The sequence below is a fragment of the Propithecus coquereli genome, unplaced genomic scaffold, assembly GCF_000956105.1.
Source record: "Propithecus coquereli isolate 6110/MARCELLA unplaced genomic scaffold, Pcoq_1.0 Scaffold375, whole genome shotgun sequence".
NCBI classification, from domain to species: domain Eukaryota; kingdom Metazoa; phylum Chordata; class Mammalia; order Primates; family Indriidae; genus Propithecus; species Propithecus coquereli.
In genome coordinates, this window is record NW_012149452.1 from 1,490,048 (window position 1) to 1,516,354 (window position 26,307).

General features: G+C 41.7%; 1 protein-coding gene across 1 annotated transcript in view; it reads left to right on the top strand.

The window, feature by feature from the left end:
* The window catches only part of CNTNAP5 (contactin associated protein-like 5), an 819,231-nt gene that overhangs the window by 490,088 nt on the left and 302,836 nt on the right, over positions 1-26,307 (top strand). The window contains exon 11 of the mRNA XM_012651908.1: positions 9,209-9,315. Within this exon, the coding sequence (XP_012507362.1) occupies positions 9,209-9,315 (107 nt within the window). The remainder of the gene's footprint in view (positions 1-9,208; positions 9,316-26,307) is intronic.

Below are 26,307 nucleotides of genomic sequence, written 5' to 3' on the forward strand. Positions count from 1 at the left end.
TTCTGATGTTTACTGCCCTCTCTGGTGTACTGCCCTCTCTGTGTCATGTCACTAAATTGCAAATGCTGTGTAGGTACTTCAGCTTACTGCATAAACAAATGGAATGTGGCAAATACTTATAAAACTTAAACATTCAGAGAATGAAAATTTAACTTGAGTGACCTTAATTCTATCTTAGATGTTCTGCTAAGGAAGATTTCAATTAAAAGTCTAAATCGGTTGCCTCACACATTTTTAAATTGAAGTTTACAAGGATCACACTCTAAAAGATCAAATTCCCTTAAAAATTGCAAATCAGAAGAGCTATTAAAAATATTCTCAAAGTTTTATTACAATCTTTCTACAAGGTAAAAGACCTATAGCAGTCCAATTCGAAGATTCATCTTGGCAGGGCACTTTTATAGGAAGAAAGGAGAATTTGATAATTCTTGTTAGACTTAACATTAAATTTTTTATAAAAATTATAACCCAGTTAATGATTATTAGACTGTAAGACTTAATGCAAGACATTAAGATTCTAAGTAAGGTTCTTTGCAAGATTGACAGTCAAGTGATATGGAGTCTTTTTTTTTTTCTTTAGTTGGGCTATAGTAATCATTCAATCATTGAGTCTTAATCCTATTAAAATCCATCATAAATATGCTTAAGTATTTTCTTTAAAGTCAGGAATGCTAATTTCTTCCCAGTATGATGAAAATTACATCACACAGAAGTTTCTGGCCGAAACCAGCTTTAGAACTATTTTTCTCTTTCAGTACCCTATTTTTCCTTTACCCCCAAACATTCATATTATGGTTTTGATTATCTTAAACTTTTGAAACTGAATTCAGAAATTTCTGGGCTTAAAAATTGCATACCTAAGGAAGACACTTAACATGCTAAGTGATGCAGATTTGTGTGTAATCCTCGTTGGTGACTCTGGCGGAGCATGCTGGTCCCTGTGAGTCGATACGCAGTCAAGGTCTCCGTAACATCCGCAGCCGGCTGGCCATGAAGCCCATATCCTTGGATTCACAGACCAAAGGTGGATCTATTCATCACACGGACGTGCTTAATAGACATTGATGGGCTCTTGCGTCTTTCTGCAAGTATGGGAATAATTATACAACCCTTAAGTTTATTTTGAATAATATGCAATAAAATCCTGGACAGCTTAAATGCTTTGTCTGGCTTACAACGATATAATAAGATCCTACAGAAAGCAGGCAGAGCCCCAGATTTTCTTACATTAGCATTAAGAACAATGAAGCAACCACTTTTACTCAGATAGGCTTAAGACACGGAAAAAGTCTCTGTCATCTGAAAAATCTGAAATGTAAAAGCGGGACAGGGGCAGGGGCTATCTTCTTGGTTAACCTATTTTAAAGAGTTCACAAAGCAGCAGAGAAGAGGGATTGAAAATGGAATTGAAACCTCCCACTCTCACTGCAGAGAATTTACAGAATGAGTTGTACATCATTATGCTAATTATATAATAAATATATATTTTATTCTCCAGTTCAGTTTTATATATTTCCAATTAATCCATTTGTCATATTGTTAAGATCTCTTTTCCTACTAAAAATATCTTTAATACGTCTAAACTCACAGCTCCAACTTACATAACAGTGTCTGGAGCCACTAGTCGAGCTACACAAGCCGCCCAGCCCCACCCTGGCAGAAGCGATGCCCTCAGATGGATGCCTAGAGCTCCCTTCTAAGGAGATGATCTGGCATTTGGTAGAAGGAGGATACACAGTGCCTCAGTGACAGGTGCCATGGCTCGCCTTCCTGACTCTGTCACTTCATACTTGGACAAGTTATTTACCCTCATCTAGTCTCGCTTTCTTCATCTATAAAACAGGGAAAGTAAAACTGTCAAAGCAACAGCTCAGATGTGATTGTGAGCACGTGTCAACGTTTTCTTCAAGCTCCTCGGCAAGAGATAAGCCTTCACGAAAGCAGAGATCAAGATTGCCTCTTGGTAGGAGACTAGACAGAAAAAAATTACTTTTGGTTAAATATTATTGGGATAGTCATAATGCTGGTTTAAGATTATTACATTTTTGAATATCTGGTTACAGGTAACAAGAATCAAGCTGAGCCAGATGGGTCGATTGAATTTTTCAGCAGAATTATTTTTCTCATTAAAACCTATCAAATTTGCACACAGATTTCATCAGGAATGCTAGATATTTCCCAAAAGAAGCTCTAAGGTGCATCATGCAAAAGGGTTCTGCTTCTGATCCAGTTTAAGGACAATCATCTTTCTAAGTGCTTAGGGGATGAAACTGTGAGGGCCCAACAATACAGCTCAATTGTCGTAAGTAATTAAAAGGAATCGTATCATTTACTAGCATCCCTAAATGACTGACAAGAGCCTCGGATTCACGGCATCCTCTGAATCTGAGTTTCTCTCCCTCTCACAATCGCTGCTCCCCAAGGCTGCACAGAAGGCTCTCTCTCTGCGTGTTCCCGTTTCCTCACAGCGCAGGTGTGGCTCCTGTGTCTCCTCTTTCCCACTCAGCTCTTGCTGTGCTACTCAGGGGCAGGTCATTGTAAACAGGTCGAAGGTCAGCAGGGCAGGGCCTGACTGAAGAGGCTTAGCTAGCAGAGGGCAGTCTCAGCGGGCTCTGCACCCCAGAAATGTCTGTCCACTCACCCACCCACTCATTCACTCAATCAACAACGTTTGTCGCGTGCCTGTCCTGCTTACTACTGTGGGCACGTTAGTGAACCAAACAGACAGCAGGCAATGCCCGTATGGAGCTTACATTCGTTTTCAGGGAGGCAGGTGACGAGTCACACGCGTAATGCATAAGCAGAGTATCCAATGTGTTCGAAGGCAGTAAAGGATAAGGACAAACAAAAGTGGTAGGGAAAGGGGGCTGGAGGTATGCAGTGAGGAAAGGTTGCAACTTTAAATAGCACAATGGTGCCAGGCTCCTTGAGAAGGGGACAGTTGAGCACAGACTTGAGCTAAGGAGTGGCCGCGGGCCATGTGGGCATCTGGGAAGAGCATTCCGGGGAGAAGGGATTTCATTGCAAAGACCCTGGCAAAGGAGCATCCCTGGCGTGCTCTGGGGACAGTGAAGAGCTCAACACGGCTGAAGCAGATGTAGAAAAGGGAAAGGAGCAGGAGTGAGTTCAGAAGAGTTCAGGGGCGTGCAGAGCAGTAAAAACTGGCAGGTCATTTTAAGGATGTTGCTTTTGCCCTGAATACAATAGGGAGTCAGTAGCGAGGGCCTTAATGAGACCTGCCCTAGGGTTATAAAGGATGCCCCTTGCTCTAGTGCTGGGAATTGACTGAGGGGTCAAGGATGGAAGCTGGGGGACCAGTGAGCTGATAATTGCAGTTGCTCAAGTAAGAGACCCTCGTGGCTCAGACTGCAGCTGCGTCAGGGGAGGGAGTGAGCGGCGGTCAGGCGCAGGTCAGCTCATGAAGGAGCAGCCAGCAGGACTCCCTCACTGCTTGCATGCAGGATGCGAGAGAAGGACAGATCTCCAAGTTCCGGGGACTGGACATCGGCAAGGACAGCGTCGCCATCCCGTGTGATAGTGAAGCATATGGGTGGACCGAGTGGGGGCAGAAGATCAGAAAGTCAGGTTTGGGTATACAAAGTTCCAAGTATCTATTAGACACCCAAGTGCAGCTGTCCAGCAGGCAGCCTGGAATCTGGAGAGGACTGAACTCAAAATACAAACTTGGGGGTCCCTGGGGTGTAGTCGTGAGATTTGCTCTGACCTTTGCTCAGGAATCTGATTTTTGTCTAGAGAAGCCAAAAATTTTTATCTCTTCTGTGAAATTTTCCAAATTAAAAACAAACCGACTGCATTTTCCCCAGCTATCTTGATTCCCACGGCTTCCCTAGCACCCTCCCAGGCCCCTCTGCCCCGGCTGGGAACTTCAGCTCAGCCCCAGCTAAAGATAAGTCACAGGGAAATAAGGACTCTGATCTTTCTGGAGGAAAACTCAGGGGTCCTTTTGTTCTTCCTAATGCCAGTCTAGAGAGAACGTTTCCTGCTGGAAGTGTGCGCACCAGGGTGCTAGAAATTGGACTCTGGTTTAAATTCTAAGAAATTTCTGCCTCTAGACTAAAAAGTGGCTCAATCTCCCATCATCCTATAAAACCCTCTCCCTGCTTTGAAGCAGTTTCTTTTTTTTGAATTTTATTAACTTTTATTTTATGGCTCAGAAGAAGATCTCTCTTAATACAAATTTCATGTATACTTGTTTTTAAATTATTATTTTTTCTTTCAGAATATTACGGGGGTAAAAAATGTTTTGGTTACGTAAATTGCTTTTGTATTGTTTGAGTCAAAGTTATAACTGTGCCCATCCCCCAGATAGTGTGCATTGTACCCGTTTGAAGTGAATTTACCTCCCCCCTCCTCCCTGCTATCTGCTTGATTTCCAATGAATGTTATTTCCATATATGCACATAAGTGTTGACCGATTACTTCCAATTTAATGATGAGTACATGTGTGCTTGCTTTTCCATTCTTTTGATACTTCACTTAGAAGAATGGTCTCCAGCTCCATCCATGTTAATACGAGAGGTGTTAGTTCATCATTTTTTTTTATGGCTAAGTAGTACTCCGTGGTATACATATACCACATTTTATTAATCCCCTCATGTATTGATGGGCACTTGGGTTGTTTCCACATCTTTGCAATTGTGAATTCTGTTGCTATAAACATTTAAGTGCAGGTGTCTTTTTAATAGAATGTCTTTTTTTCCTTTGGGTAAATTCCCAATAGTGGGATTGCTGGATCAAATGGTAGTTCTAGTTATAGTTCTTTGAGGTATCTCCATATTACTTTCCCTAGAGGTTGCACTAGTTTGCAGTCTTACCAGCAATGTATGAGTGTTCCTATCTCTCCATATCCATGCCAACATTTGTTGTTTTGGGACTTTTTGATAAAAGCCATTCTCACTGGAGTTTAGTGATATCTCATTGTGGTTTTGATTTGCATTTCCTTGATGATTAGAGCTGTTGAGCATTTTTTCATGTGTTTGTTGGCCATTAGTCTATCTTCTTTTGAAAAGTTTCTGTTCATGGCTTTTGCCCACCTTTTAATGGGGTTGTTTGATTTTTTTCTTGCTGATTTGCCTAAGTTCCTTGTAGATTCTAGTTATCAGCCCTTTATTGGATGTGTAGCATGCAAATAATTTCTCCCATTCTGTAGGTTGTCTATTCACTCTAATGATAGTGTCCTTCACTTTGCAGAAGCTTTTTAATTTGATCAGGTCCCATTTATTTATTGTTATTGTTGCTGTGGTTGTTTTTGGGGTCTTCTTCATAAATTGTTTGCCTAGGCTGATGTCTATGAGAGGTTTTCCAACATTTTCTTCTACAATTGGTATGGTTTCATGCCTTAGGTGTAAATCTGTTATCCATTGTGCATTGATTTTTGTGAGAGGTGAGAGGTATGGATCCTGTTTCTTTAACTGTCTCCATTGCTATGCCTCAGCCTTTAAAGAGAAATATTTTATTCCTTCTCATCTCCTGTGAACAAGCAAATAGATCACAAAACAACAGCAATGGGGCCTGAACCATATGCCTGTGGAGGCTGAGCTCTACCGCTAAGAATCCCTTCGCCACTCCAGGCGAACCTTCCCACCTTAGCTGTTACCTGGATTGTCCCAGCCCAACCCATCACTGATGCTTCTGCTTTGGAAGACATTTTGATTTGGGAGAAAATTATAAATTCTCGTGTGATAATGACTTGTGACCTGTGATTTTTTTTCTCTCCTTTCATTTCTAACTGTTCTCTGCCTTTCTTTCAACTGTCTTTTTCATCTCCCTTAAAACTATGCACATTCTGCTTCTATACAGAGGCAAACAGCTTCTAGTGTGTCCGCCACACTGTCTTCGTCTTTACTGGGTGCATCTCTGTACTGGCTTACCTGAGCTTTTAAAAGTACGAGGCAAGTTATTGTGTCCATGCTGAAAGCCGTTTTGTTAAACATCGTGCAGCAAAGACAGCCACGTCCATCCAGATCCAGTTGTACAGGCAATATCATTAGGATTTTAGAAGGTAATGTTCAGAGTGATCATCTCCTAGCAATTTGAATTAAGAGCCTTACATCTAAGAGAGTGAGTGCCTCGCACGTAAAGCACTCTTTTCGCTACAGTAGCTCTGTGCTGTGCTTTTTCTGGGTTCATGTCTTCAGTGCTGTGTTTATGCCAAGTGGAGAGAAAAAGAAACAAAACACCAGTTAAAATGAACTGATTAAAGAATATGGAAATTATACTCGTAAAACTGCCCTTTTTAAATAAGCAAACTGGGCTTATGCATCTTTTATTTCAAGCATCTACTTTACAGATGAGTTTTTCTAATCACAGTGTGCATTGAACCAAAATGAACCAAGCTCGAAGGCAGCCCAACAAGTGCTCATTCATTTTTTTTCTCATTCTGAGAATATTAGATTTCCCCTTACCCAAGGACTCTTTTTTCCCTTCCAGAAATACATCATTGTTTTTTTGAATGACCATAGACGAATACATTTCTGGTCTACTTTTTCTTTGCTAAATTGAGTCTATTAACACTGCAAAACGAGGTCCACGTGAGGCTTATTAAAGATGTGTTCAAACCGCCCAGATATTTTTTATTGCTTTCCCCCAAGCCCCTCCCTTTACGTGCCTGACTGGATTTGGTAATCTTGAGTTTTACAGATATTTCAAAGTGTAGAATATAAGAAAAATGGGATGGGGTGGTAATTATAGGATGCTGTTTTACAGAAAGCTAAGATTCTGTTAGTTGAAAGTAAGAGAATCCCAACTCGAACTCGCCTGATTGAAAGGAGGATTTTTCTGGAAAGGTCTTCAGTTATCTCACAGAATCCAGTGCAGGTTAAAACAGCCGGCCCAGACGTTTGGAGCTGCAACCAAATCTTGAGAGCAAGAACCGACCACAGAGGTCTTTCAGGGCGCTGTCCTCTCGCCGCATGCTGCGCGCCAGCGGGTTGTTGTTGCTGTTCTGTTTCTATCGCACTGTAGACAGAACTTTCTTCTAAAGGCTGAAGACACAGCCAAAGAATGGCTAAGTTTTTTTATCTTACAGCTTCAGCCACCAAAAAGAGGCTACCCTGAACTTTCTTGGTGCTGAAACCAAAAGAACTAAAGGATAAGCACCTACTGACTTCGCTTTGCTCAGGTTTTCATTCTTAAAACAGTACATTTTTGGGGGTAGAGAGCAGCATTAATACCATCATTTGCTAATGACAGAAATCCATATGTGAGAGAGAGAGAGAGAGAGAGAGAGTATGTTTGCGCACACGCGTGCATGTGTGTATTGGGGTGAAGTAAGGTGGGATGGGGTGAAAGCAGGTGTAGGGAGGTCATAGAAGAACTTGGTAGCTCTAGCTCCCCAGGCTTCCTTCAGGGCAAGCCCAGAAGAGAGCTCCTTACTCGGACCTTGTAGTTGGGGACACCGATGCTCCAAGTTTGTGGAAGTCCCTCCACAACAACAGCTCAGAGGGGGACAGGGACTGCAGATCACCTGAGTGACCAGCCTGTGTCCTTTCGTCTCTCCTGAGATCAGGAGAGCGGGTAGGAACCAAGAGAAAGTGTAGAATTTGGAAAGGGAGTGGAACACATTTTTTGTTTGTTTATTTGTTTGGTTGTTTTTTGTAAACACGTTCCAACGCAAAATTCAAAATCACTGGATATTTTTTTCTGTTCTTTAAGCCATAGTTGGAGCCATGAAGTTATCAACAAACTTTTCCCAAGCATAAGCCCTGTCAGCACAATTGTATGTTTGCTGTGCTGAGCAGAAAATTTCTAATAATATGTCTGAACATATGCAGGGATATTAGTTTCTGGGCTTTGAAACAATCACTGCTGGAGGGTTTCCCACCTATATAGGACGTTTAGAGTAAATCATCTTACTTTTGCTGCCTCAGATTGTCAGAGGCTCCGCAATGAACCCATTTATTGTATTATACCACTTCTGTAACTCCGTGGCTCACACCCTCTCTCTTTTTAAGTTCATTGAATTTTTTTTCTTTGCTCTCTCAGACTCTCTATAAAGATTGTTTTCAAGGATTCCAGTATTTACTCCTAATTTTATTCACTACATTTATGGAGAACTTGTCACACCATCTCTTAGTGGCAGGAGTGTAAGAGGCACAGAGCATGACCCACAGGCACCATGCAGTAAATGAGGTTGGGACTCAGATATCAGCCCCCTAAAGCCCATGATTCTGTCCAGAAGGCGTGAGCATTGCCTTCCTCCCTTGGCCCAAGTAACTCTTGATATTTTTCCTTCCCACCATTTCTGAAATTTATAAAATGTGTGTTTTATTTTGTTATGTTGATGCTTCGTATCTTAAATTTTCCCTTAATCTAATCCCAGTCTATTAAAATCTTTTTTTGTCCACATCGTTTGTTGTAGTTTTATGATGCCCTGTTAATTTTGTGTACTCCGTGTTTCCTAATTTTCTAATGTTGGACGCTTACATTGATTTACCATTGTGAATGTTGTCGTTGTGAATAGCACTCATTACCATATGTAGTTTTTATATTTTAAACATTCTCCTTAAGATAGAGTCATCTAAGTGTGATTATTGATTCAAATTATATGAATGTTTTGGAGAATTTTTAATACGAATGGTGAAAATATTTTTTAGAGTAGCCGTATTGTTTTGACCATAAGTCAAGACAGCCTTATTGTAAGAATGGCATTTGGTACTTTTAAAAATGATAGAATTTGTTTGCATGTTAGATGAATGGGTATCACTTTTACAGATTTCATGTTGCCCCCGTGTAGTTTAAAATAGATACCCAGCCATGTCCTAAAAGAGAAGCATGAGGCCAGTGACCTCAATTATCTACCCCTTTAAATGCAAAACCATTCAAAAATGCAAAATTATTATGTTTATAAATTTTTTTCTATAGTAAATGAAAAACCTCACGGATTCTGAACATTTCAAATTGACTTTAAGTCAACACAAATTTGCCCCAATATTAATATCCTTCACTTAAATACCTAAATCCTCTCTGAGACTTTCATTGCCCACTAAAGCAAGGTAGAGCCGATTCTTGCGGTAAAACCATAATATTAGTATTATTTTGATGCCATTTAAGTCTGACATAGGTATACAAGTACAGCAAATCAATTTCCATTATTAATTCATGCAGTTGGCTACCAGACATTTTTGTTTTCCCCTTTATGTCAACTGATTTGGTTTACTTTGTTTGCTTTTGTGTTTTCTCCCATTAGGTGTTTGCCAAACTACTGTGAACACGGAGGAAGCTGCTCCCAGTCCTGGAATACTTTCTATTGTAACTGCAGTGACATAAGTTACACTGGTGCCACCTGCCATAACCGTGAGTAGATTTTACAGTTTGCGCACAGAGGAGTGGGCAGAACTTCAGAAATACCACTGTTAATGTCAGGATGTATTTGGCAGGGGGTGGGCACTTTTATTCATTTATTCGACATGTGTTTTTGTGAGAATACTATATGCCAAACACTGTGGTGGGCACAGGGGATGCGTGGATATAAGCCATGTGCTCATGGTGCTCCTGATCTACCAGCAAGCAAGGTAAACAGGAAATGAGGGAATGACAATATAGTTGAATACGTGTTGAGGTAGAGGTAACATGAGGGGAGTTATTAATTCAATTGTGTTGTCTTGACGGGCTAAGTCATGCTGCTGTAATAAACAACATCTCAGTGCTCTAAGGAACAAGTGGCCATGCCATATCCATGTTACATGCTCATCACACGTTAGTAGGGGCCCTTCTTCCAAATTGTCTTCGTCCTTGGATGGTAACAGAGGTTCCATCATCTGGAATGGAACTATGGTAGGGAGAGGGAAACATAGGGAAGGAAGCTAGCATATGCTAGCTTTTAAAAGCTTCTACCTAGAAGTAGCAAACATTACTTATGCTCCCACATTCCCTTGGCCAAATAAAGTCCCATGGACACACCCAACTTCAACAGGGAATACAATGTGATTTCACTGCGGAAAGTGAGACAACAGAACCAAGATGTTGGTGATAAGTGCTGATGACTATCCATCAATTTTGGTGTTACAGAGATTCCACATAGAAAGTCTGAGCTGATCTTGTAGTAGGAATATGGTGGTGGGGGGGCGAGGAAGAAAAGGATACTTAGAAGGGAAGAAACGAATGGAGGCATAAAACGTTATGATCTTCTGCAGAAAGTCTGAATCTGCAAGTAGTTGCCCAGGGTTTGGGGATGCTGAGGTGAGGGGGTGGGGGGAGAAGGGTCAGAGTGAGGGAGGCTAGGCTATACCAACAATGAGGAATAAAGAACAAAAATAAGTGAAGAATATGAGCCAAGATTCCTATAACTTTATCGTCTTATTGGGACCACCAAACAAAAACACAAGACAAAACAGAGAAGAGCCACCATTTAGGCAATTCCTAGTTGGGTGAAATGCACTAAAAGTGTTTTTGAAAAAGGCATATCTGAAAGTTCGGGCTGTAGTTGTAGGAGATATCATGGAAAATGAGAAATCTGAAATTGGCTTAGAAGGTAGAGGGGTGGGAGAAGGATCTTTTAGAAAGATGGAAGAGCAAGCCAAGGCCCGGAGCTATTCTGAGTACTCAGTGAGAACCGTCACTCGGGGAAGGATCTCACGGGTTTTTCTTGCATGTCTGCTGTTGCGGGGCTGGCACTCAGGGATGCAAAGGAGACGTGCTAGGTGCCAGCCGGGCTGGAATCAGACTGATCAAGGATGAGCAATGTTGACACTCTCCCCCTTGAAACCTCTCAGCCATTCTGTGTCCTCTTCTATGCCTTGGAACATAGCATTCGCCAGTGATGTCCATGGAGGAGTCTCATCAAATCAGAGAAGAAACAGGCCACTGGCCATCAGGGAATGATGTTGTTCTTTCTGTTAATTGCCTGGGGAAATGAAAAACATTGTTTGCTTTTGTAATAAAATATCTTATTTAAATTTTTCTATTTAAAAATTTGGAATAGTGAAGAGAACAGTGGAATGAGAGAGATTAAATTTAAATTTTATCTAGCTCTTATACTTAGTGAGTACATAATTTTATCACTTCAAAGCTCCTTTTTTTCCCCACAAATCCTATCAAGGAGAATGAATTCTTGTGGGCTCATCTAAGGCTAAAATTACATGATTTACCTAAAATTCCCAATAAATGTCAATCTATAGGTTTTACATCTGGTTTTAGAAATATGAGCCTCAAATAGCCAAGAACAGCATGTACCTGTGCAGAAATACTGCAGGACACACACAGGACTGCCCAGAGTGTCAGGGCAGAGCTCCTGTAAGCGCTCAGAGGAAGCTGGAATGGCCATGCACTTAATAGCAGGAGGGCAGAACCCTGAAGAAGATTGAAGTCAAAGCAAACCAAATTTCAGCCAAATCACAGTATGACATTCCCTTATTCTGTTCATTTTCTCCAAAAGTAATGTAACAATTTTTTGAGGAGTTCATTTCTATGGATGCTGCTCTCCTTTAATTTACTCCATCTATCAGGCTAAAAATAGAAAATTTCTTGCTTTTTTGAAAAAAGTGTGAAGTTGAAAATCAATGGAGGTGAAGTGCTGATTTTTAAAGGAACACTGTCAAGGCTGATGAGCAAGATACTCAACGTACAAAGCCTTAAAAATATCATTTTTTAACACCTTCCCATTCCCCTTTCTGTGCAATTGCTCACTGTGGGCTGCAACTTTGGGAAACCTTGTCTTCCCTTCTGGACACCCTGCCAGGACAAATCAAAGGCACTTGGATATCTGTGACGTTCGGCAAGCACACCTTGGATGCCCATGCGATTCAAAAATGTGTCCTCTTCTAATTAATTTCCTCGTCCTTCGGTTGGGTGAGGACTATTGTTTTGAGTCACTTTTAAATTGACAGAATCAATGGATGCTTTCAAGCCCTCAACACGCATGTGCCCCACACAGGGACGGCAGAGGTGAGAGCCGCTGAAATGCAGAAGGCACGCAGGATGCCCTCAGGTAGAAACAAAAACAAACAAGCCTCCAGTCCTGCTCTGTGGAAATGACAGAATCCTTGGCGTGTTGAGACACGTTTTACTGAAGCAATGGTCCACGATCGGGACAATAAATTCAAGTTCTTGAGATTGAGAAAATAGCTATAATATGTAAAAGCAATCATTTCTTGAGTACTCCCTTAGTTTTTTCAAGCTCTTTGAGCATAAGCATTTTGTTTTTGTTTTTATATTGGTACTTTTTATTCAGTAAATGTGAACCAATAGGACTGACTTAGGGCAGATGGGGATTAACTTCCTTTTGTCCAGCCTTTGTGGATAAGCGAGGAGGCTGGGTGAGGGACTCTCACTGGACTCTCTAAGGAACAACAACATGGAACCTCCCAGTCTTTAGACAAAGCAGGCTGCCATTGAAAGTAGAGATATTTTCATTCCATCTCAATTTTCTATCCTTAGCTGAAGATACATACGAACCTGGGTATGTAAGTTAGGTCACTTTTCAAACACACATTTTTCAAAATCAGCTCTTTAAGAAGGAGGTGATGAGTGCGTGGGCAATTCCTATCCAATCTGTGACAGCTTCCCTATATGACGAGAAAACTTGGGCCATCCCTTCCCCAAGAAAGTGCCATTGGACACTATTCTATGTTGTATGTGGTTAGGAAATTTCTCCTTGAGGTTGTATCCTATTCAACAGAGGTAAACAATGCTTGCAGGCCAGATTGAGCCCTGCCAACCCAAGCAATATTCAGTGCCCTCAGACCACCAGAGTCAGTTGTATACAGTGTACAAGTTTAGAAGTTTTCATAACTGAAGCCAAACTGCTAAGTAGTCAGGGTATGTCTTGCTCAGGGTATACCATGTCCACCTTATTAGGAATACAAATTAAGATTTAAAGGAAGAGGTTTTGATTATGGGAGATTAGTGCATAGATAGATAGATATAAATCTACATAACAACAAAATGATAGAGTGAAATGAATATATTTTTATCCCCATATTACAGATGAGGTCATTGAGGCCTAGAGAAGTTACATAGCTTCCACAAGGCTGTACAGCTAGTAAATGTGGAGGCTGGACTGTAGCCAAGGGAATATGGCTTCAGATAACAGAGTTTTAATCCCTACATCTTATTTCTTCTCTCAAACATGTAAGACATTGGCAAACTTCTGTATATAAACTTGGTGATGGGACATTCATGACAACCTTCATATTGCTTGAGACAGTAGGAAAGTGTGAGATCACAATGGAGAATGCAGTTCTATAAGACTGAAAGGTGGAAAGTTTCTGTGTTCTAGAATCATCAGGAAAGCATTGTGGAAGGAAGTAGAATGACTTAGGACTTGGAGGACAGTGAAAATTGGAATAGATAAAAGGAAAAGTGAAGCCCACTGAAAACGGGGATTGCCAAGGGCCAAGGCACGGTGGTAGAATATGTAAGCTATGTTGTGGGGCATTACAAGCGTTTGGCTTCAGTAAGGAGAACATGAACAACGCTCGCCGTTCACTCCTGAAACCCAGGCGGGATTCCTGTAAAGCACTTTCCTCTAGAAAAAATCAAAGTGCACTTCCCAAAGCTTTCCACATGCCATTGCAACATCTAAAAATATCACTTTAGTAACTACATAATAAATAGTCCAGTGACATTTTCGTTTCTATACTCAACCATTTTAATATTATCGGTGGGGGTGGGGTCCTGTGTTATTTCCAAATATTTATTATTGTAATTAACACGATGTTGAGCATCTTTGTGCTTAAGTAATTCTAACCTCACAAGTTCAATTACCTGCTGGAACTAGCCTCAGAAATGGTATTATTGAGCCAAAGATTTTGAGTAGTTTTAAGGGCCTTGATTCATATTTCCAACTTGCCTTCCTAAACTCTTAGTATGGTTTATACCCTGATCGCCATTTTCTGAGATCTTGTTTTGCCTTCTCTGCAACAGTTGTTTACTGTAGCGTACAAAACTATTATTTGGCACATCTTTTTTTGGTACCAGTTGCATATTAAGATGGATATTACCATTGACCCTCATGGTGAGCTCCAGATTTTTTTTTTAAAGTGGGTTTTTTTAGATGACTTGTATAATAGGAATAAGATTACTTCCACAGAATTCTCTTTTATCACTCAACAAGTACCTTTTGAAAGCACATCTGGTATCAGTAACTATGAATGTAATGATTATTCTCACATTGCACAGATTCAATAAGTGATTCAAGCACTTACTTGTCATCCTCTATATACTTCTCTTGTGTGGGGCTGTCCTTGATCTTCTTGATGTCCTCATCTGACAACATTCACGTGGGCCCTGCTCTAGGTCCCTTCACCATTTCTCAGCCTCTGCTAATCCCTTTTCATAGTGTAGCTTCTCTGACATCCTAACAATGCGCTTTAGCTCATTTTTCAGCTTTGCTAGAGGATGTCAGCTTTCTCCCTCTCCCAAGCCTGATATAGTGCTTCTTCCATTGGGCAGTCAATAGCCAGGTATTGATTGGAAGCATATCAAGTTGTCTGGCTATCAGACTCAACAGTAGTCATCACAGAGGGGTAGCACTTGGTTTAACAGTAGGTAAATGGTCCTCTGACTGCACAGCATCTGGGCTACTGAAATAAATTTTGGAGAGGGTAAAGGATTCCAGTAATGACAAGATTTATTTTAAAATATTGGTCATATCTCTTCCTTATCCTAATATTATTCTATGAGTTTCTTATCAGGATCTAAAAAAATCCATCTCCTTTATTAACCCTCAGTGCCATCAGCAGATTGTTCTCAGCTGCAACTGACACATGAAGAAGAAGAGGAAGAAGAAGAAATACGGATTGTTAAATCCACACCCTGCTTTTTGTTATGACACCAACCACAGCCTTTTGTGTCATCATTATTTTTATTCCTGTTGACTCCCCTACTGAGACTATCAACTTCTCTAGAGAAGGAGCTCTGTCATACTTACATTTGTACTGACCACATGCAAGCCACTGGTAACATATAGTGCCTATTATGGAAATGACGAGACAGAAAATTAAGCAGAAATGAAATAAATCAGCATGCCCTTAGATGGGAAGTCGGTAAGGACAGGATGATGTCTGAATCTTTCCTGTGTCTCTCGCCCTGGTCTACTCCCTGGAACATAGTAGATATCCACTCTCCGATGTGCGAACAAATAGATAAATGAGTTTATGAGGTACATGCACACAGTAACACTGCGTTACTGGGGCAAGAGCGCTGCCACTTTCTCAAGAAGGTGAGAAAGCTTTCAGAATAACTGACCTGTGAGCAGACTTGAAGGGCAGGCAAGAAGTGCCAGGAGAACGGCCTTCCGGGAAGAGTGAGCAGCATGTGCAAAGGCAGAGGGACGTGACACGTCATGCAGCGCAGAGAGGCTGCGAGACAGCTGGTGCAGCTGGACTCTAAGATGAAAGGCGGGAAGATGGAGGTGCGGGAAATGCAGCCAGAGTAGAAGGCAGGTGATAAATTGAGAAGGAGCTTGCTTTTCCGCTGGGCAACTAGCAGCCAGCCACCGTTTGTTGGTTTCATTTTCATGTTGAGGATTGAGCGGCTAATATTTGTTTTGTTGTTTGCTTTGTTTGTCGGTTTCTCTTTGGAAATATAATTGTGCTGGTACCGTGGAGTAAGTACTGAAGTTGGAAGATGTGGCTGCAAGGGAGAGATACTGGATGCTGTTTGCAATTGTGTGGGCAGCAAATAATGACAGTCAGAACAGTCTAGAAAGCAGGACCCGGTGTGAAAGACATATCTAAAATTGGATCAAGGGGTCTTCAAGACAAATTGAACATAGTAGAGAGAAGGATGACTTTTAGCCTGTTAGCTTGGAAGACTTCATGGATGAAGAATGTAGTAGCTAAGTGCTGAGGTCTGGCTCAGTGTGACAGGTAGTATCAAATCCAGCCCTGCAGCTTACAGGATGTGTGACCTCAGGCAAGCTGTGTGAACTCTATGTGCTTTAACTTCCTCATCTGTGATATGGGGCTAATGATAGCAATAAGGCCATGGAAATATTGCAAGGATTGTGGAACACGATGTCTGTAAAGTATGTGGCATGATACCTGGTTAATGCAAAGTCCCTGTTGCATGTGAGCTACTGTCTGAATAGATAGAGGACATGCAGGAAGGGAAGGAGATTTAGCAGATGCTGTCACCGTTCAGTGTGGGGCACAGTGTTTGCCTGGAAAGGTGCCGACTGGGCAGAATTAGCCAGAATATTCTAGAGTGAAGTCCAAGGGGAAGATCAGAACCAGTGGGTATATAGTGGCTGAAGCTTTCTGAGTAGGTGAAATCAATCAGGCGGCATAGTCCCAAGGGTGGAAGCTGAAAAGTAAAACATTTTAAGGGACTCAAGAAGAGGTACATATGAGCCATAATTAAGAAGGACCCGTGGGAAAAAAAATTAAAGTAAACACAAAGAAAATGTATAACCTAGAAGGCAGAAGGTAGTGTTTCAGGAATAGACTATACACAGAAATGTACATAGTATTCCCCAGATTACTCTTCCATCATAGTAGTTGAATGCCTGGATGGACATTTATAAAAGAAGTTGAAGAAAAACACAGTAAAGGAAAGAAAAAGGGAAAAGGAAACCATTTTTCTATGGATAGCCTGTGACTGGGGCAGAATTAGAATACATTGGCATTCGCTGTTCCAAGAGAACTTGGTGGGTGATGACTGTCTTAGGTGTCGGCAAGGTACGGGTGATTCAAAAGCATTCCCTGACATCGAGAGGGATTCATTCTCCTTCGGGAGAAAAGACCAACATCCTCGAGTCCATGAATAAGCAGGTAACGCCAGGTTACGCCGTGTGCAGTTGAACGCACAGGACTGCCGCTGAGGGGATGCTACTCCGTGAAGGGAGAGATCCAAGCGGCCTGAACGGAATGTGCACGTCCTCCAAGACGAGTCACTGGGCCTGTACACAGGGCCAGATTGGAGGAGACAGGGAAGCCTCAGGAGGGTATTTTTCAAGGTGAGATTCAAAGGAAGGACCCATAAGAAGGGTAAGCATGGAGGGTGTTTGGGGTTCACCCGAGGCACCAACCGACGGGGAAGGGAATAATTGGCATTTACTGAGCCTTGGTAAGTGTCGGAACTGTACTTGGTGCTTCGCACATGTCCTCTCACTTTCTGAGGCCACCTCACCTGCGCAGCTCCTACCCTGTGAGACTACGGCAGTTCTTCAAACAACTGGGTCTTCACATTTGCGGATCTCTTGACCAGAGAGACTTCTTCCTGCTTTCCTTGCCCGGGGAACCTGTCAACTCCTGCAGACACCCGTTGGGACCTCGCTTAGACAGTGCTCCTCCTGCCCCTTCAGCGTCCTCTCACGTAGCACTGACTCCGCCAGATCAAAATGGGCTGGTTCTGTTTTCCTTCCAAACTTTCTGCGCATTCCTCTCTGCATACTCGGCTCCGACTGAGACCACATCGTAGACTATCGATGAATGTAAATGTTCTTCTATGGTCAAAATGCTGAAAGTCACAGCCCTGGTGGATGTGGGATTTGAACTCAGTTCTAGATAACCTGAAAGCACTTCCTCATCACGTTATAGCATCTCTAAGAGGAAAGAAGAGCACTTTCAGATATCTTATGGAACAGAGCAGGGTTTAAAAGCAAAACTGATGCAAAGCCTTCTTATCAGAGAGGGCGAGGAACAAAAGGAATATTCACCTTGGATTGATTTTCTTCCTTTTGAATCATCTCAGTGATTTAAGACTTTCCCACAGTCATCTTCAACATGTTACTTTGTTTTATTTGTTCTCTCCTTCCTCTTTCTTATGTGTCTCCTTCCATCCTCCCCCATCTTTTTGTTCATCAAAGCTACGGTAAAGCCAACTTCAAATACTTATACTGTGTTGACAAAGTGCAAGAAATGTAATCACAAGTTTTAGCTTTATTCCAAAGTCCTAGAAGCAACAAAAGATTCCAAAACATGAGAGAAGATAATTACCTGAAGATAATTTAATTGTTGATGTTGCTTTCCTTTGGAGAATTACTGATATTTACTTTGAACATTAAATAAGAAAAATGATCACTTATTTCTAATGTATTTCAATCAACAGAAGACTAATTTCCAGAGAAATACAAAGCCCTAGCCTGGCTCATGAGCAAGAAGTAATCTGTAACATTCCTACATATTAAGCTCAGTATATGAAAACGTATGTTTCATCTGGGCCTCCACTTTGGATCCAAACAGATCGGAGTTATCGATAGATCTTCGGCATTAGACAAATTATTTAACTCTTTTGGCCTCAGTTACTTCATCTCTAGAATAATAGTAACTTCTTTATATGGTTATTATGAGGATGAGTGGTGAGGGATAGAGCACGTCTGGCACAGTATATGACATTTGGTATTTCCGAGTTAAATGGTGTCTACTATAAATTTTGAAATTATTTTCCTTAAAGCTTAGGAATATTTTTCACATAAGAGGTATCAGATGATTTACCAAATCATATGGCTGTAGGAACACTTTCTCCACTGTAGATTACAGACAGAGATTAGGCTTTGGCACAGGTGTTGCCATCGGTGGAAGAACCAAGAGGCACAATGTCACCGATAGAACCCCAGGCTGGGGCTCAGGAGGCGCGGGTCAGATTGTCTCTGCCACAAGTGACCTTAGGCAAGTCACTATATTTGTAGCCCATTATTTCTCACAAATACAATGTGGATTATACATGCTTGCTAAGAAAGATGATGTCCATTTTCTTTAGTGGCAGGACTAGGGACGGGTATGTTGACTCACTGTGGCGTGCTAGAATCACACTTCGTAGTTTCTATTTCTTACATTAACCATTTTCTAATATTCTAGCCCAGAATAACATTTGCACAAATCAAACAGCCCACCTCTTATCTATCGAAACCACTAAGTGTTCATTCACATTATCACCTCAAATAAGCTTTAAAAGTAGAACAAGTTAAAATGTGAGTGGTGTTTTATAAGGGTCCCAGGTATTTAGAGCTCTTACAGCTTCCCCTGAAGCAGTCGGCCGGGTCGAATTGCTGGGGTCTCCATTTGGAACGGGTCAACTCAAAGAGTCCCAAGAGTAGGAAGCAATGAGAAAATGAAGAGATGCTGTGACTGTTCAATACGGGTTATCAGTTTTATTTCAAACCATTATGACTTGACTGTCTAAATTGTCATGAAATAGAGGAAGTTCCATTGTGTTCAGTCTGAGTCTTGCAAAAACACTTTGACTATGTAATTCAGAGACAAAATTCAGGAAATATTCCTTCATTCATTAAAATTCTGTAACACAATAACACTGTGACCTATGGCAAGTTATTTCAGCAAGTTGAGCCTCACTTGTGCCATCCTCAAGGGAAAATAATGGAATCTGCCCTTTAGTGCTATTGAGATAAATTCATGAATCAATGGGCGTGAAATTTCTCTGACAACTATGATCATAACCCTTCCTCATAGGTTCCTTCTCACGCATTTACATCATTTTGTTCCCACTGCAACCTTGCAGAGGGACAAGGCGGGTATTCTTTTCGCTAATGCACAGAGGAAAGACACGAGATTCAGAGCAGTTTAGTAGCGAGAGCCCAAGGACATTCAGTGACAATACCCTAGTAGGACAAAAACCTGAATATTGTGGCTTCTTCCAAGATTCTTCAGCTATTTTATGCTCTAGACAAGGTCAGTGGTCATTAGTGAAATTCCAGAGTTATTTTAAAATTAGTTTTTGTAGCAACTTTGATTACATCACTGCTCTGCTTCATATTTTTTGGTTGCTGTCCATAATCTTAATTTAAAAAAAAAAAACGAAAACAAAAACCTTGCTATTAGAGCTCAGTAATCGAGGGCCTTCATTATTTGAAGTCCTGTTAGGTCGCAAACTGTTTCCAGCCGTGGCCCCGTAGGTGTGCACGTTATAGCAGTTCTGATGGACCATTCATTCCCTGAGCACATCGTGTTCTTTATGCCACTCCCATCTTTTGGCCTTGCAGTTATTTCTTCCTAGAATGTTCCTTCTGACTTATCTTCCAGACAATTCTCTATTCTACTCAGCACTCTACTCAAGTATCACCTCCAGGTGCACGTGTGGTTGCAATAATTGACTTTTGATATTTCTCTGGCGTTAGTTTGAGCTCCTTGAGGTCAGGTACTTCAGCTTTTCTTGTGTGTGTCCCTAATGCCCAGCACCAGGCTGGGACATTGCTCATGCAAAATAATGTTGAGGGAAGAAAGCTCCAATTTTCAACGTATTGGCATTTCCTTGAAATGTGCTTGCAGGCCCTCCCTATTGAAGGAAGGTGAAAGAGAGTTAGTGAGATGACACCTCACCTCTGTCAGGCTTTCCCTTTAGCCATCATGTAGAGGAACTCCCCATTTTTAATTTGAGGAAACGACTGAGGCTCCTGCTTTTTATTTAAAGCAAGTTTATTTAAAGCAAGTTTCTTAAGGATCCCCACACCCCATCCCCAATAGTTCTCAAACTGGCTTGTAAATCATCCTTCAGTTGCATAGCTGTAGTACGCAATTTTAAGATACTAGCATAAATAGGACTTTTGGATAAGTAAATATATGTAGAAAACATAAAAAGGAAGTAAAACCATCGTCGTTATAATATGACATGCAACTGAGTTTATTAGTCTGTCAGCAAAGGAGTTGTCAAAGTCAGTTTTCCGCCGCACAGAATTCCTGCTGGCAGCTAATGTGATGATGGAGACCCTGGCAATCATCCCCTTGCTCCTGTCTCCTTGATCTGCTGTCACGATGGCTGGAAGAGGGAGCGAGTGTTTCTGTCTGTTAACATTTGGTTTTATTACTGCGTGCTGTCTAAATGGGCATTCGATGGAATAACTGTTAGGTGACATATGCAGATGAGAAAGCCTGGAGCTCACGGGCCGTCAGAGAAGGCCCTCCTCACTCTGGCTTCTACTTAACAAGAGTCTTCAGTCCAATGATATCACTAAAGGATAATCAAAACATATAGAAAATAAACCTGTTCTGTTTAGGCTTTTGTTTTTATGGAGATGCAGCATGAACAAAGAGTTGTTTCTGAACATTAGGCTGCTTTAGGTTCAAGCCCAGGCTCTAGCAATCACTAAGGGGTGACTTGGGGGGAAATTACTCAACTTCTCTGAGCCTTGGTGCTCTCATCTCTAAATATGGGGATAGTGATGTCTATGTCTCAGGATTTTTTGATGATTTAACGAGAGATCACACTGAGAGCACTGGAAGTAGTGCCTAGATAGGAGGTGCTCTAGTAAGTTGACCTACTTTGCTTCATCATCCCTCTACACTCTGCATTTTCTGGTCATCTGTGGATAGCTTTTGGACTAGTAACAAGTGCCAACTTCTATGTTTGGAAGGGAACTTTGAACAAGTGTGTGTTTTCTTGCATCCTTTCTCAAGTTGATGCTCTGGAAACAGGTTGATCAATACCTCCTGCTAGCACTGTGCTTCTCTGGTAGCTAGAAGATTTTTTCCTTTTAGGGGGTAAAATACATCTTCTAACATTCTCTAGCTGGTTTTATTTGGGTCCTCAATGGTCCTACTACAGAGAATCTGCCATTTAAGCTCCCATTACCAAGTTTTGAGGAGTCCCCTAACGAACAGGACTCACCTTCATTTTTTTTTATTTCCACCACTGTCACACCTCAGTCACCTGAGATGAAATATAACATTGATGGCCTCCGTTGTTCCTGAAGTAACTAGATTCGGAAAACACTCAGAAAATAATAATCAGAACAAGAAATTGTTTTTACTTCTATTAATTGGCATGCGGCACACTTATAATTCTAATCCATCCCCAAATCTGTGCACATAGCTGATTTCACACTTTATTTTGGCTGCTGTTACGTTAGGATTTCACTGAGATGTTTAGTTTCATTCAGCACCATTTCTTGTAAATCTCTCCTCTTTTTGAGTCACTCATCCATGGATATACGTTGATATCAGACGTGTGTAAATAAGTATCTGCTCTGGGTCCAACATGGAACCAAGCATGGTGGGTGACACTTGGGCAACTGGAGATCTGATTCTTGTTCCCAATGACTTTAAAATCAGCAGGAATATGGGAGAAATGGGGAGGGAGCTGTATTATATGCTAAGAAAATACTATGAGATTGTACCTGGTCAAAGGCTAAATTGAATACAGAAAATGGTCAAAATATAGGACCACACCGAAAGGAGATGAGACACAAAGGAGGAAATGCTGGGTAATGCTGGATTTGAGTCACACCCTTTAGCGTGGGTGGGATCTGCACAGCCAGGCAGTGAGGAAGGGCCAGGAATCCGAGTGACATGAACTTGGATAAAGTTGGGGTAAAGAGACCGACTTAATAGATTGGGGGATCTTATTAATGGAGAGGAATAATGATGATAGACAAAATTGGCATCAGTCCGAGTTGAAGCAGAGAAACAGAAGCCGTAGGAAAATACGATAAGGGCTTTAGTGCAGGAAATTGCCCCATGTGACTGTGGGAGCTGGCTAGACAAGTACTAAGTTCAAAGGGCAAGCAGTTAAGAAGGGCAGACCGGAAGCCTGGGGCACGAGGGTCAGCTGCCATCCACACAGGCGCTACGTTCTTCTTCAGGGAAGGCTTCACTCTGCCCGTCAGGCTTTCCAACTGATTGAAGCAGGTTTACCCAGGTTTTCTAGGATAATCTCCCTTACTTAAGTCAACTGATTATGGAATTTAATCACATACACAAAATATCTTCACAGCAACACCTGGATTAGTGTTTGATTGAATAACTGGGCACTATAGTCTAGCCTGGTTGACACGTGACACTGATCATCACAGTCCAGTCCACTCCACTGATCAACTTGGCACCTATACTCGTATTTTTTAAACCACGATTAGTTATACTTCTGCCTTAGTACAACTCTCCTGTGTACAACTGATGTCACTGAGGTTTGTGTAGCACCTTAATGATAACATTGGTCATCATATTCCCTTGCGTTGACTAAGATGCTAAACACGTGATATCTTATGCAATCAAAGCACAAGTCCTTATTTGTCTCCTACTCTTTCTTTGAATTTTATTTAGTGGGAATAATTTCATCCCGTCTTTGGATACAATTTTGGGCAAGACTCAAGGTTATTATTCTCACTCTTGGGTGATACATCTTCTCAAGATTTCTTTATTTCACAAAACATAATCTCATTGCAAACAAAAGGCCTAGTTTCAGATAAGCATCAATATTTTAATCTTCATTCGAAGATGAGATTTCTCCTAAAAATCCTCATTTAGATAAGGCTAGTGGCAGGTAAGAACTTGTGATGGGGAAGGAAGGTAGGGGTGGAATTGGCTTTTTTGTTCTGCTAATCCCCTGAAGATTCATCCAAGTTGTTGCCTTTTTTTTGTCCTCAGTTGTATTCAGGGCATGTACCACAGTTTGTGTTTCTGGACAGAGCAGCCGATACTCAGGCTCCTGCACCAGCTGCCTGCTTTCGTGGCAGGATCTGTCCTGCAAGTGGTTTCTGGTTTCCCCAGCAACTCTTGGAGATGGAGAGGACGGCCAGGGCCAGTGGAGATCCCGTCCCTGACTACTTACTGGTAGTGCGGCTCCCAGTGGATTCCCTTGTCGGTGCTGCCAGGTTCAACTGTGTTCAGAGGTGCTCCCTTTCCATCTAGTGTGTGGGGCAGGGAGGGATGATGCTCCCAGGCTGTTGCTACATAAGGGTCAAGAAATTTCCAGGCTTGAGTAACATTCTTGAGTCAGGTGGGGAGTGTAGAGGCACTGCTGCCATGTTATCTCTTCAGTCCTGAGCCCCCAAACCATGTTGCCTTCCTCTTTCCACATTTCAGAGTTCTCCTTGGTTGTCTCTTGCATTATTTTCCAGGCTTATAGTTGTAATTCATAGAGAATATCAGGGGAAAATGAGTCTATACCATCTTGTCTGGACTACAATTCTCTCCACAGATTTTAAGAATCTATTTTAAAGTATATTAACAAACAATGTTTGAATTTTTTAAAATCAAAGTTTGAATAGATAATATGTTCACCTGGGTTGCAAATCAATGCATATAAAAAGATATGCAGTGAGAACCTGTATTTCCATCCCTGTCTTTATTCTGCTTCGTCCTGCCTCCAAGCCTATAACAGGTAACTTGGATCTTCTACTTTGATTTCTTCATAGGAATACAAGCGAATGCAAATGTAATCACATGCACTGGTTTACATTTTGCTTTTTTCACATAGCAATCTATCTTAGAACTTATCTTTCCATATCAGAAAAGAGTTTCATCACTTTTTCTAGTTGCTTGGAATCTGATTGTAGAGTTGTATCATAATTTATTTCACAAAGCCTAAATTGATGAACTTTTTAAAGTTTTTTTAATATCATGCAAATAAAAGCACAGTAAATAAACTTGAACATATGTCACTTCACGAACTTGCAAGAATATCTGTAGGTTAAATTCCCAGAAGAGGGATTGCTGGGTCAAAGGTTAGATGTAATTTTGCCGCATGTTGCCGAATTGACTTACACCAGCAATGCAAGAAATTATCAGTTTCCCCACAGACTCACTAACAAAAAGTGTTGTCAAATGTCTGGATTTTTGCCAGTCTGATAATTATTTCTTGAGAAAATAGAGATAACGTTATTTAAAGGCCTGATGGTGCTGAGCAAATGATACAAGCGCTCTACGAATGTTTGGCTCTCCTCCGCACAGCCCCCGATGTGCCCAACAGCTCCATTTGGGCATGATGCTAGAAGGGATGCAGTCTCTCTCTCTCTCTCCCCTCTTCTCATTTATCTCTCCCTACATCTGTACATCTGTACATACAGACCTGCGTGTTAAGCGTGTGTGTGAGGGTTTGGATAGTTTCACCCTGGGAAGTCGAGAGGACAAAATCTAGGCATATGGAGCGATTTCCAAGGTGGCACTTGATTCTTTGTTAAATAGGTGGAATAAATACGATTGAAAAGTTCAGAAAAATATGGGACGTCCTAAGGTGAGGGCATCTTTATGCAAAGTGAGGAAAAGCCAGTCCTGCAGGAAGTGGGTATTTGCATAAGGCGGGGAGGACACAGGGCTGGAAGGGATGGGAGCCATTGGAAGCAGAGGAAATGCCCGGCTTCTGGAAGGCTCTCACTGCAGGCTCATAGGTGTTGCTGGACATGGTGGGAGGAGCACAAACTGGGACTGGGGCCAGTGCAGGCCCCAGGTCACTGGGTGGGCCACAGTGAAATCCCTGCGGAGGAGGCGGTGGGCTACAGGGCTGGAAGTCACCAGCCATTTGGGGTGGGAATATCTTCTTTCACACTTTCCAATTCTTCAAAATTATTCTCTGAAGAACATGAGTCTTTTTATTTCTCTATTAGCAAAGACCATTTCAGGTTTCTTAATTTTAAATTAAAATCATGGTAAAGTGGGAATAAAAGTGAAAGCGGGAAGAAAGTGAGAGCTGAAATAATGCCTTTGTGATCGTCTCTAGTCTCCTCATTCTTCCCGCTTTACAAAGTCCAATCCTCTAATTAGAAGATAAAGAATAAAAGTGAGTGCACAGATTCCCCTATGTGATTCCCCTACTAAGAAATCAAAGCTCTTTCATTTTCAATTTTCTAGCACGACAACATAAAACAATCTCATTAAGGACTTTGTGGAATATTGGTGAAGGTTAGGCAGAGTTCAGGCGGCAGCGACTGAGGAAAAGCATCTGAGAGTTGGAGCAAAAATTGGGCAACTTCAGACTTAAGTTTTCAGGAAGCTGAAACGGAACAAAAAGGGAAAGCACACAGGTAATGATCAGTCAAGAGACACCCCTTCAAACCCGAAGGCCTAGCCGGCTGGCGCAGAGGTGAACTAGTGCCCTCCCACGCAGGCTTAATGGGAAGCAGTGTGAGCTGGCGCCCGTGGAGCGCGAGGACGCTCTGTTATATATGCACATAATGGATCCCCAGGAAGAGAGAGACTGCTCCATTGTCCCACAGGACACCTTCCCCAAAGGTGACAGTCATGTTGCTGTATAAATAGTGCTGTGGGGAACCTATTCTCAAGTGAAAGAAAGACAGGCATTCTGAAGCTGGAGCTCTTTTATAGACACAGAGGCAGGGCCTTAGAGGAGGATTTTAAATTACTTGTTGAAACAGATAGTGAAATATGTCTCTGCTTTGAATCTGCCTTAAAATGAATCTTGAAGGATTGAGATGCAAGTGATCTGGAAAGACGATCAATTGAACTTGCTGTGTAAATCTGGTGACGTTTTCAGTGGCAAGCGGTTACGTGCCCCAAGCACGAGCTTGTTTTCTTTGGGCCAGAAGGCTTTGGTGGCTTTCTCTTGTCTTTCGTAGGCGTCTGGGTGGGAAATGCACAACACATGCGAATGGAAAGCAGCCTCCTAGGGCTATATTCTAGTGGGAGTGGCTGCTGCCTGCCTGGCTTTGCTTGCTCC